Source organism: Erythrolamprus reginae, chromosome 1 (assembly GCF_031021105.1).
Source record: "Erythrolamprus reginae isolate rEryReg1 chromosome 1, rEryReg1.hap1, whole genome shotgun sequence".
Classification (NCBI taxonomy): domain Eukaryota; kingdom Metazoa; phylum Chordata; class Lepidosauria; order Squamata; family Dipsadidae; genus Erythrolamprus; species Erythrolamprus reginae.
The window spans coordinates 363,510,982-363,523,460 of record NC_091950.1 but is presented as its reverse complement, the minus strand read 5'-3'; the positions used below and the strand labels follow the sequence as shown (position 1 = coordinate 363,523,460).

At 36.8% G+C, this 12,479-nt stretch overlaps 1 protein-coding gene across 1 annotated transcript in view; it reads right to left on the bottom strand.

Moving 5' to 3' along the window:
* USH2A (usherin) overlaps nucleotides 1–12,479 on the bottom strand; it is a 584,211-nt gene that overhangs the window by 168,432 nt on the left and 403,300 nt on the right. Inside the window, exons 44-47 of the mRNA XM_070728574.1 lie at nucleotides 10,616–10,738; nucleotides 9,075–9,238; nucleotides 1,929–2,138; nucleotides 693–895 (exon numbers count right to left, since the gene is read on the bottom strand). Coding sequence (XP_070584675.1) covers nucleotides 693–895; nucleotides 1,929–2,138; nucleotides 9,075–9,238; nucleotides 10,616–10,738 — 700 coding nt within the window. The remainder of the gene's footprint in view (nucleotides 1–692; nucleotides 896–1,928; nucleotides 2,139–9,074; nucleotides 9,239–10,615; nucleotides 10,739–12,479) is intronic.

Genomic DNA, 12,479 nt, shown 5'->3' with positions numbered 1-12,479 from the left:
ACACCGCATATCCTGGAAAGAAACTGTTTTAACTTCTACCCTCAAACAGCCCTTCTTCTTCCACGAAGTGAAACACACTTTGCTCTGCTTTGGTTTCAAAGTGGTGAAAAGTCAACAAACAAAGGCCGGAGTCAGCAAGACATTCATGAAACACAAGAATCAGATAATTCTCCACAAAGGCCAAACCCACACGCTGCTATTTATATATAGAGCACTGCATACCAGAACAACTAGATACAAGAACAGGTTTTTTTTTCCTGAACCATATCACTCTGCTAAACCAATAATTCCCTCAACACTGTCAAACTATCTACTAAGTCTGAACTACTATTAATCTTCTCATTGTTCCCATCACCCATCTCCTTCCGCAAATGACTGTATGGCTGTAACTTTGTTGTATCCTCACAATTTATATTGCCTGGTTCCTAATATTATTTGATTGTTTATTTGTACCTGGATGTTGTACCTTATGATTCTTGATGAACCTGTCTTATGTACACTGACAGCATATGCACCAAGACAAATTCCTTGTGTGTCCAATCACACTTGGCCAATGAAGAATTCTAATTCTAACTCTAACTCTAAAACTCCAACTCCAACTTCTATTCTATTCTATTCTATTCTATTCTACTCTACTCTACTCTATTCTATTCTTCATTACACTATATACAAGAAAAAAGAAATATTCCAACCTGTATGTCATAAAGAGTAAATGGAGACAAATCTCCTACAATGAAAGATCCGGGTATCTTCATTCTGGTCTCATATCGGTTATTATTTACATAAATAGAATATTCTGTGTCAATACCATTTGAGTTTGAAGGCAATGCCAAAATGACACATACAGCTGTACTATTGATGATGACTATCTCAGGAGGGTACAGGCCCTCTGGCTCTAGAAATAAAAAAAATGAAAGAGAATGAACTCCGTTTGCCATTGAAAAAACTCGTGTTTAACCAAATACACATTTCAATTTAGATTTAGTAAAGCCTCTGCTACTTATCTGCTAGTTTGTTAAAAAGTTTACACTATTTTCTAAATGGACTTGTTATAAGCTCAGAGACTGTGGGAAAAGGGAATGGTGGTAAAATGCATATCCAGCCTTGCCTTAACTTTGCTTTACTATAATTTGATCAAAGGAATGTGACTATTTACTTAACTGTGTGACCTCATTCACAATTATTCAGTATAGTTTCATGTTTCAACTCCACCCCTCCCCTCAAATTATCTTCTAAGGATGGCATCTCCCCATAGATTTTATTAGCATCATAACGTGAGTAATGTGTATTAAATTATTATGTTAATGCTTTTCATGATTACCACAGATAATGATGAAACATTACCTTCCCCCCCCAATAACTCCCATTTTTCTTAGCATTAAATTATGCAGATTATTTAAGACCATCATAAATAGATGTGTAGTAAATCCAAATCTTTACCAGTTGAAAAATTGTAATTCCAGTAGGTTCCATTTTATAAATAAAGAGGGGGGTGAACTTTGGCTTTGCCAAGAAAATTCAATCCTGACTTAAAGTACTTTGCTAATGACCTGGAACACTTGCTTCTGGAGTAATGATATTATAATGTTTATAATGAGATTTTACAAAGCCAAAAAAATTAGAAAAGCTATTCCAAAAGCATTTGAAATTCACAAGTTGCTTTTTCCACCCTCCTTTCCTTTCCCTCCCTCCAGCTTGTCAACTGGTTTGGAAATCAGTCAGGGAAACTCTCTGAGTGGCTGGATTTACACCTTTCATTTCTGGTCAAATAGTTGACTGTCAGGTCATAAGTAGCCAGCTTCACAACATTATTTAAAGCAACAACAGCAACAGCCTCTTATTTTCATAATGGAACAATAACAGATTTCAACCCTCATAAAAACAGTTAATTAATTTTCATTTTAAGCTGAAACCAAGAGTTAACCTACCTACATCTGGCGTAGTCACTTGCACAGGTTCACTTGTGATGCTGTGAAGTTCACTGAAAACTTGAAGCAAAATTTGATACTGTGTGTTTGGATATAATTCACCAATAACGGCACTATTTTCACTTACGGGGATCTTTTTGGAGTTAATTTGGGCAGTGTCATTCCAGGAAAGGACATAATATTCAATATTTCCTTGAACTTCTTGTGGGGCTGTTTAATGAATAAAAAAAATATCTGGTTATGGAAATGAATGGACAAATAATAATCGCACAGCTCTTGACACAAAAATAACTCCAAGTATGTTAGAACTGCAAAGTTATATATAAAAGGTCCATTCAAAGATACTCACTAAGTTATAAACTCTGTACTGACGATATAAATATTCTATTGGGGAAACTGCTTTCTAGGCAAATTTTATTGTTCAGTCCCTTCTGATTCTTCCTAACCGGATGAATCTCATTTCACCAGGATTGTCTGTTGATAAATTCTTTGAGCTCTTATAAAATTATGATTGTATTACCTGGAATATCTCCACCTTGTCTTTTATCGGCCTCTTTTCTACAGTATTGTCTTTGATTTCCCCGGGTCTTTTCCAATGAGTTTTGCCTTTGCATTACATGTCTAAAATATTTAAAGTTTAACTTTATCATTAGTACTACCAATGAGCATTTTTGCTTTCCTTCATGTAATATTGAATGATTTATTCTTCTTGTAGTCCAAGGTATTTTCAATCATTTATCCAACAGCATATTTTAAAGGCATCTATTTAAACAGAGTAGTACAAAATCTACTCCAGACATAAGAGTATGAGGAGAAATACACCAGTCCCCCCCCTTCTTTACAATACTATAGATAAAGATTTTAAACAATAAAGGCAGTGTCCCAAAAGTATTCTACCTGAGTCCAGAACAATGTTCTTGAAAATTATGCCTTATGATCAGGAAGCTTTGTTTCTCGAGCCATTTTATAAAGAAGAAAAAAAGAAGGTTTTTGGCATATCTTTCACCATGTCCACATCTCAGTGCTTCATAATTCAAGTACCATTAGATACCCATATAATGACAGTTAATATTAAACACACTGGAAGGATGGTAAATAAAATATCTATTCCATGCTGAATGGTGATGCCCAGGTGTTGAATACCAGATTCAAGAATGAAGGACTGGGATCATGTATGCATCATCTCTTAGGGTGCATTGTTCTAAGAAAATGTATACGACATGTTCTGCCAGGCTCTCTGATATGAGCCTCCCGAAAATTCAAGGGTACAAATTTCAGACACACACACGTTTGAAAATTCAAAACAATGTTCTTTATCACAAAAGTCAAAATAAACTAAGCACTCTTTTTGTATTGCAAAGAGCACTCGTCCCAAAACAACCTGGTAGTCTGTACAATCCCCTTAATCAGTCTTTAAGAAGAACAACGATCAGTTAATCTTCCAGAACAGCCAAACCAACACGCTGCTATTTATATCAGCAGCTCTAATTACTGGAGCCCCACCCAAACACAGGTGGCCTCTCTTATCTCCTGTAATATTTCTGCAATTGGTCTCTTCTATGCATAATTATGTGCATGCGTGGGTCTAATACCTCCTCATCTGAATCAACCGAAGATAATGGAGATTGGCTTCCTGGGCTGTGTGCCAAGCCCCCCTCTTCCAAGTCACTCCCACCTTCTTCTTCGTCCAAGGAAACTGAACTACCTGACTCTGTCGGCAATAAAACAGGCCTATGACATGTTGAAGTTTCCCCTGCATCCACCTCCACATTCCCTGGGGCAGGAGCTGGGCCAGAGCCAACCACAACACCGATATATCACTTTAATTATATCAGGACGAAAACCATCAGTTGGGTTTTAGGAAAGAAAATCACTAGGAATTCTAGGGGTGTCAGCTAAGTTGAGAGGTTGAAAAATGTTCTGGATGGTACAAACAATTAGGGAATTCCAATTTAATGGACTAGAATGGGAAGCTGGAAAATATTCTGGAAGAAAGCAATGGCAAACAACTTCAGTATTCAGTACTGCAAGGCTGATGCAGTTTCCAAGAATCAAGCCTGATTGGAGAGAATCTTTATCTTCTTTATTTGAAGGTATCTGCTTGTGGAAGAATGGACACCTTGATTTCTAAGCTCTGAAATATGTTTCAAGAAGTCACAATGGGAAGATTCCAGAACTATTGCTTTTAACACAGTACATAACAGTTAACATACACAGTCTGTTTAAAACTTCAAACGAATGGTTTAAAAACTGGGGGGGGGGGACTAGAATAGAATAGAATAGAATTCTTTATTGGCCAAGTGTGATTGGACACACAAGGAATTTGTCTTGGTGTATATGCTTTCAGGGTACATAAAAGAAAATATAGATTTGTCAAGAATCATGCACAATTTCAGGCATGATTTCAAACTACAGGCACAATTTCAAACTTAACAATCCGGGAATTGATATTTCCAGATAGGCCATAAGAATAAAGCTTCTGTTCCTATTTTCTTTTATTTCTGCAGCTTAATTTTAGCAGACCCACTGTTTCTAAAACTCCTGCGCTATCTATCACCTCTGAACCTACCAGCAACAAAGACATAAAAGAAAGTTGTTTTCAAATGATTACTAGGATGGAGGTGGGGGCAGGGAAAATTTGTTCCAAATCTGTGACAAAATAAAAACATTTGGAAGCAGGGAGATTGCTTATTTGTTTGGAATAAGGCATATCAAGCAATGAAAGGATAAATAAAGGTTTGCTCTAATGACCCTCACTTGATGTTTAACCTTTGCATTCATAAACAGGTATCTAGGAAATTTGTGCAGTAAGAATGAAAATGAAGCCAGATTGCATTACCTTTATCTGGATGGTCAGAGGTTTGAATTACTAAAGTAATGAAACTTCAGCAGCCTGCTTCAGATCCATTAGGTTTGTCAGTTTTTATAAGCCTGCTTACTTCAGGCATCCAATTATAAATATAAATTTTAGTGGAACCTCTATTTGCCGAGAGTAACTAGCAAGTGCTTACAGGCAGATTTGCATGTACATATTGAAAAATTAACCTACTGCTTTGATGGACAGGTAATCTGGGTTAAATGGATATGTTCCTCTCAAGATGACATAGCAGAAATGTGTACATTTTCATATACAGAAAATCCATAACTCTTCTGGAAAGGAAGATCAGGCTGTACATAAATGCTGGCATTTGAAAATAATATGACAACCTCAAAGAGGTTTGAATTGATGTACCGTCTGCTCAGAACTTCTTATGCGGTTTCACACTGTGAAATGCATCCAGAATCACAAGCAATTGTTGACTAACCCAAATCTTCTTAATTAATCACCTCAGAAAGAATGTTGTAGAATAAGAAAAGGTGGAGATTTTTTTTTTTTTTTTAAACCAGAATACTCTTTGGAAAAGAGACTACAATGTTTGGAGAATGTATCTCCCCTGCTCAAAATACCTGAACAACCTGAAAGATAAGAAATTGAGAAAATGAAATCCTTAGGACACCACAGTTAATTGGTGGAAGTTGCTACCACCAGGCATAGTTCCCTCTAAGCTGAGCAGTGAGCAATGGCTCACTTAAAAATCATCATCAACTCAGAGTTTTTCAAACCTGCCCAGAAGCCGAGAGGGAAACAGTGAGAGGGAAAGACACTATACTTTTCCGCCCACCCCCCAAAAAAATTAGAGGGAACACTGCCACCAGGTACACTTTTATTTTTATTTTAAATTTTATTTATTTTGTCAAACATGTTTTAGATAGTACAGATGAGTATAAACATGATTTGAATACATGAAATGAATACGAATAAAAATAAAAGAATACAGTGGGACAGGGATGGTAGGCACACTGGTACGCTTATGCACGCCCTTATAGACCTCTTAGGAATGGGGTGAGGTCAACACTAGACAATTTAACAATAACCTTAACAGTAAGATTAACATTTTGTGGGTTTGGGGATGAAATTACAGAGTCGGGTGGTGTATTCCAGGCATTGACCACTCTGTTGCTAAAGTAGTATTTTCTGCAATTGAGTTGGAACAGTTCACTTTAAGTTTGTATCTATTGTGTACTTGTGTACTGTTATGGTTGAAGCTGAACACTGTTTCATTGTCAAAATACAATTTCTTTAAATTTGGTCAATTTTTAAGGAGACCCAGAATCAATGGCAAACTGTAAGCATGGCTATAGATTATCTCTAATATTGAAGGAAGTAAATATTTTGTTGCTGCTGGGCAGATATTGCTACTATTCGTTTGGTGAATTTCCCATTTACTGAAAATTTTTCTTCTTCTTATATTCTTAGTAGGATATATATGTACCACATATATTTATATGCATGATTCAACATCTCCAAAGAAGAATGAAATTTTCTCTAATATATGGTTTCCCCTTCTTCAGTATATTATGATCCCAACAAGATGAACAACGATAGGAGAAATAAAGTGCTGGGGGAGTGCCTAATACTAGTTGAATGAACTATACTCCCTTACTTCCTCTTTTCCCTTTAAGATATCCATCCTTAACTCTTTGGGGAAAGGTTCATGTCATCAGAAAGAAGATAAGAAAACAGCCTAAACATTAGAAAATTATCTTGACCTTCTACAGTCTGGATTCAGGGCTGGCTTCTGCTTTGGTCACACTGACGCATGAACTCTGGTGGGCCCAGGATAGGGGTCACTCTTCTTTCCTGGTGCTTCTTGACCTCTCAGTAGCTTTTGATACCATTGGCCAATGATATATTTCTGTGCCAGCTGGAGGGTTTGGGAGTAGGAGGTGGTTCTCCTCCTACCTCTTTGTCGGTCACAGTCGGTGTTGGCAGGGGGTCAGATGTCAGCCTCTGGGTCCTTCCTCTGTGGGATTCCTCAGAGGTCGGACCTCTCCCTCCTGCTGTTCAATATCTACATGAAACCACTCAGTGAGATCATCTGATGACACGAAGTGAGTTACCATCGGTACACTGATGATACTCAGCTGTACATCTCCACCCCGTGTCAACTCAGTGAAGCACTGGAAGTGATGTACTGTTGTCTGGAGGCTGATAGGGTTTGGATGGTGATAACAGGCTCAAGCTCAAGGACAACTCCACCTGTCCATCCGTTACCCTGGGGGTGGGAGATCTTGGGTGTCCTCCTGATGCACAGCTCAGTTGCGGACCTATTTGGACAGGGAGTCTCTCCTCACAGTCACTCACACCCTTTTCACCCTGAGGATTGACTACTGCAATGCTTTCTACATGGAGCTACCTTTGAAGAACGTTTGGAGACTTCAGCTAGTCTAAAATGCAGCCATGAGAGCTTACCAAGGTTTGCCTGTGTATCTATATCACTCCGCAAGCTGCACTGGCTGCCAGTTGGTCTCCAAACACAATTCAAAGAGTTGGTCACTACCTATAAAGCTCTACATGGCCTAGAACCAAGTTACCTATGGGACCGGTTCTAGCCTCACATATCCCAGCGATCAGTTAGAGCCCAAAGGGAAGGGCCTTCTCTGTGGCAGCTCCAACCCTCTGGAACCAACTCCCCCCAGAGATTTGTACTGCCCCCACTCTCCTGGCCTTCTGGAAGGCCCTAAAAACTCAACTGTGCTGGCAGGTACGGTGCCACTGAGTTTTTACATTTTGCTCTGGCTGTTAATTTGAATTTCACTGCGGTATGAATGAGTGTGTTAGTTAGTATATGGTCCTTTTAAATGGGTCTTTTAGATTATTAATTGGGTTTTTTAAGATTATTTAATATTGAGCTTTTTGAATCTGTTTCTGTATTCTTGTATTTTTATATGTTGCAAGCTGCAAATATTGTTGTAAGTAGATAGATAGATAGATAGATAGATAGATAGATAGATAGATAGATAGATAGATAGATAGATAGATGAATTAGGTGGAAGAGCACCTGGTTGTGACAAGAGATGTAGTTGGTGATGAAGGATATCACCAAAACTGATTGTATCCCAAGTTTAGGAAAATTAATTGCTGTCCTGGTATTGACAAATTTACAGCAGCCCAGAGGTCTTGGCATAAAGGCCATGACATTAACAAGTGGGCAAACCCAATGCCAGCCTCTCTGAACCCAGATGTTGTTAAGAAACCCAGGTCCTGATAAGAAGACAGGAACTTACAAAATAGCATGGCAATGAAGGCAGGGCAACAGGGCAGATACAGTATCTAGGTAATTCAGAACCACAGCTGCGGTCTCAAAAGGCCAACCAATGTAAGTTTGTAGTCATGGATTGCTCTAGAGCAGTGGTTCCCAAACTTGGCAACTTTAAGACTTGTGGACTTCAACTCCCAGAATTCTCCATCATAGCATAGCATAGCATAGCATAGCATAGCATAGCATAGCATAGCATAGCATAGCATAGCAGGAGAATTCTGGGAGTTGAAGTCCACAAGTCTAGAGGAAATAAATTATTTGGAATTTTTTTGATCTCAGGGTAGACTTGGCTATGAAAATGAAATTATATTGATCACTTTGTGGATGTCCTACAGCAGGATTGGGAAAGGAAAGGGGAGATGAGGTTTCTTGCTGACATAAAGTTATCAGTATGGATATATTTCATCACCAAGTTAGACAAGAGAACAATTAGGGTCAGGATAAGGATGAATAGATTTAGGGCAGGGCTTCCCAAACTGTAAAGTCCAGACAGAGTACAGAAAACTTTTGTAAACTGCAGAAAGAGTCCAGGGCAGATGTGGAGAACCTTTTAGGTACATTGTTACAATAAATCCACCTTTCTAAAATTTCTTTGTAGCTTTGTGTTCATTTTGGTGTTTGGATTTTTAGAGGTTTGTACATGCAGACTGTGCTAAACTGAAGTGTAATGTTAAAACATTTAGGTACCCCTGATCTAGGTTCAATCCTAGAAAAATTAAATAGCTTTGAAGTCAGAAGCCTTCTGATGTCGGGCATATTTCATCTTTTGGTTCTGCATGGGATCATGCTTTTCCATGCAGAAATATTCATAAATTGGGGTTCTTCCTGGATTCATAGCTCTGCTTTATCGATGCAATGCCTGTAATAGAATTTTCACATCACTCTAGTTTGCAAAACTTTTTAAAATCGGACACCGATGTGTCAGCCTTTAACATCCTTTGTATCTAATTGAAAGCCAGACATTTAATATTAGATGATGGATATAATCAAGAAGAACACTTACTTGGAGTGGTCCATTTCACCTCTACAGCTGTGTGGTTAAGAGGCTTTGCAGTAACATTAGTGCCTTTCTCTGAAAATCCTGCTAATGTTGTAACAACCACTTCTTCACTTGACGTATCTCCTACTTCATTATGTACTATTAGCTTATATGCATATGTTGTATTCCTAAAGGATATGATTTGTATCATTAAAAAGGAAAAATCATTAGAAGCATTCAGTTTAAGTGTTGACTTTACTTCAGATTCTAACAAAAAATTAGATTAGAAGAAACATTCGGCAGAGCTGCAATTTGACTCAAAATATGTGAATTTTTGAGTCAAATAGCTCTGCTGAAGCTTTATTTTTAGTTTAAAAACAAATTTTGGAAACTATCTCCAGTTATGGCAATTTCAAGCCCACTTTTTAAAAAGTATATGTATATATATACACACTCTTATGAAACACTAGTTGGAGGTTCTAGTTCCCACTTACTTCAAAGTTAAACCCTAATTTTATTCTCAACTCCAGACACTCCTGATGTTCAAAAATTTCTCAAGAAAATGCATAGAACATATTCAGGCAAGGCAATTGCAAGAAATTCATAAAAACAAGAAAGGTTCAGGACAATATTTCTGCATTTGTCAACAAATCAGTAAAGCTATCTTAACATGATGTATGAACCTCTCTGTGAGAAATGGTGCCAGGAAAGAAAGAGATAATTATCCAAGCAACTATGGTTTGTCAGAAAATCTTTTTATAAGAGGCTTAGATTAAACATAATTTATAGAATTCAGTGAAGGATCACAGAAAAAATTACTGTTTTAACACAATGCCACAAAGTGATTGTTTAACAAAATAAATGAACCCATACTTTAAACATGCCCATCATAAGTAAAGGCTTCAATACCTCCAAGGAGTAAAAGAAACCTATTTTTGACTAAATGAAGATTTTCTGGTTATGCATCATAGAGTATTCAAGGACCAACAGAAGTATTGGGTTGGGGTTGATGATTTGTAATAGAATGGGATATCTTAGAATAGGACAAAGACAGGCAGGTGGAGAAAGGTATGTAAATTAACGAGGACAATAAAGCCCTAGATATTGCTTTACTTAAATTAAAATGTCCTCTTAAGAAAAAGACACAATTAAAAGAGTCCAAGGTTTCCTAGGTCAACCCATCACAGATCTATACTCCAAATCTCCTTCATAAATGTTTCTCAAACCCACTGACAAGCTAGTCATAGAATACAATTGGAAGGATGCTGGATGCTGTGTACTTTAACGAAATAAGTAAAACCATCCACTCAGTATTCCAGCAGTTCACTTCTTACTTTCCTAAGCATTTTTTTAAAAAGCAAAACAAAATTGCACAGAGGAGAAGAGTAGGTAACCAAACCAAACAAAAGAGTGTTAATAAAGGCTCATGCCAAAAGAGATGACAGAAAATATTTCATTACACAATTAACATGTTTGCAACACGGAGATGCAAGGAACGCTTTGAACTATTAAATATGGGCTACACAAAATGCCAGCATTTGTTTTTATAGTTTTAGTAATCTTACCTGCTAAGACCCTTATCTTCATAAAACCACTGAGTTCCTGAGTAAATATTGTCCCAGAGATTTAAATCTTTTGGGGGATTTGATGCAAGTGGCTGCTGGATTTTACGTCTCAGGAGCTCATATCTAACACAAAAGACAAGCAGAATGGTGGGATTATCTTAACTAATGTTATGACAAAAAAAGGTTGCTTTTAAAAGTCACACATTATTTTCTTTTTATAGCTGCAATCTTGTTTTTCTTTATATTTTAGAATTTGACACTTTTCATAACTTATGTAATTAGTTTAAGAATGGATGAGGGGTTTTTTTTAGCAGATCTTTTATTAAGGAAAATTATCTGAATATGTAATAGATTGTTTGATGAAATGTTTACATACCTTTTTAGGATAATTTGACAGCAGTTTGAACAGGCAAATTTGGTTTATGTAGAAAAAAAGTTAAGAAAGAGAAACCATACAAAAACTTATCGAGTTAGCAGTTACATAGCATAAACTGCTCTGTAACTATCCTGATTTTATTTGTTTAATAATAAAAATTTACCCTTGAAAGTTGGTAAAATAATAACTAGGTCACGAGAGTATAATAATCAGTCTTTATGTCAGTTGCTTTTTTTAAAAAACCCTGCTTTTTCTCAATTTATTTGTAAATATATCAGGATGCTGTTTTCCCTGCAATCAATTTTTCCTTGTGCCATCAAAATGACACTTTCCATGAACAAGGAAATGGTTTCAACAGCCTTGAGAAGCTACTGTATGTACAGTATGTTTATCTGAAAAGAAAGAAAACCAACAAGGTCTCAACACATTCAATGGCCCCATTAGAAACAGCAAATAAAATGTAGGAAATAAAATTCTCTCCAGAATTCTGATTTAATCAAATAAGACGATTAATTAATTTTAGGACTCAGTCTGCTTTGAGCTGATAACATCAGTCTAGTTCAAATCTGAATGATTTGCACAGATTCATAATTAGGTCTGCTCTAAAGCAGATCAAATGTTGATCTCCTTAACATTTCCACATTTTATACTTCAGTTTAAAAAATCATTAGTTTTAAAAAAGTATTTATCAGGCAAGATATTTTCCCCCCCACGAAGTTTCTTTCCTTTAAAAAAAAAAAGAAATGGAGAAAAAAAAAGTTGCTTCAAGTGATTTGAAATTTCAGCTGTCAAGCCCATTTGCTACTCATGACTTTGGGAGGAACAGCACATACTATCTTTCCAAGAGACGTTGCTTAGAGCAGGTGGGTGGGAAACTATGGCCCCTTTATAACTAGTGGACTTGAACTCACAGAATTCCGGAGCCAGCTATGCTCAGCAATATTGGAATCCTGAGCATTGAAGCCCACTGGCCATAAAAGGGCCATAGTTCCTTACCTCTGACTTAGAGAAAATATGGACTGTCCCAGGCAACTTTTCAAAAAATGGAGTCAAGGTTCTTGGGAGGAACAATACATCATCATGACCTTTGCTCCTAATATATTTTAAGACCCATTTTGAACACAGAGTAGCTGCAACGTGAACAGCCTTAACTTTTAAATACTATGAATATATTAAAACAATGTCCTAAAATATATTTTTAATTAGAACCTTCACAACACTTTGCCAAATTTATCAATTGAAGAATTACAATCTGAGGGGTATCCCAATCGTTAGAGGTGCAATATTACTGTACTTTTTATTCTTTTAGTGCATCTTTTCCTTTTGACATTTCCATGTGTAAAGTCATGGACAGAAATTCGCAAAAATATACCCAAAGAATAGAATAGAATAGAATAGAATAGAATAGCTTTATTGGCCAAGTGTGATTAGACACACAAGAAATTTGATGAAGAAATAATCTCTCTTTGGGGTGGGGGAAGCTCTATT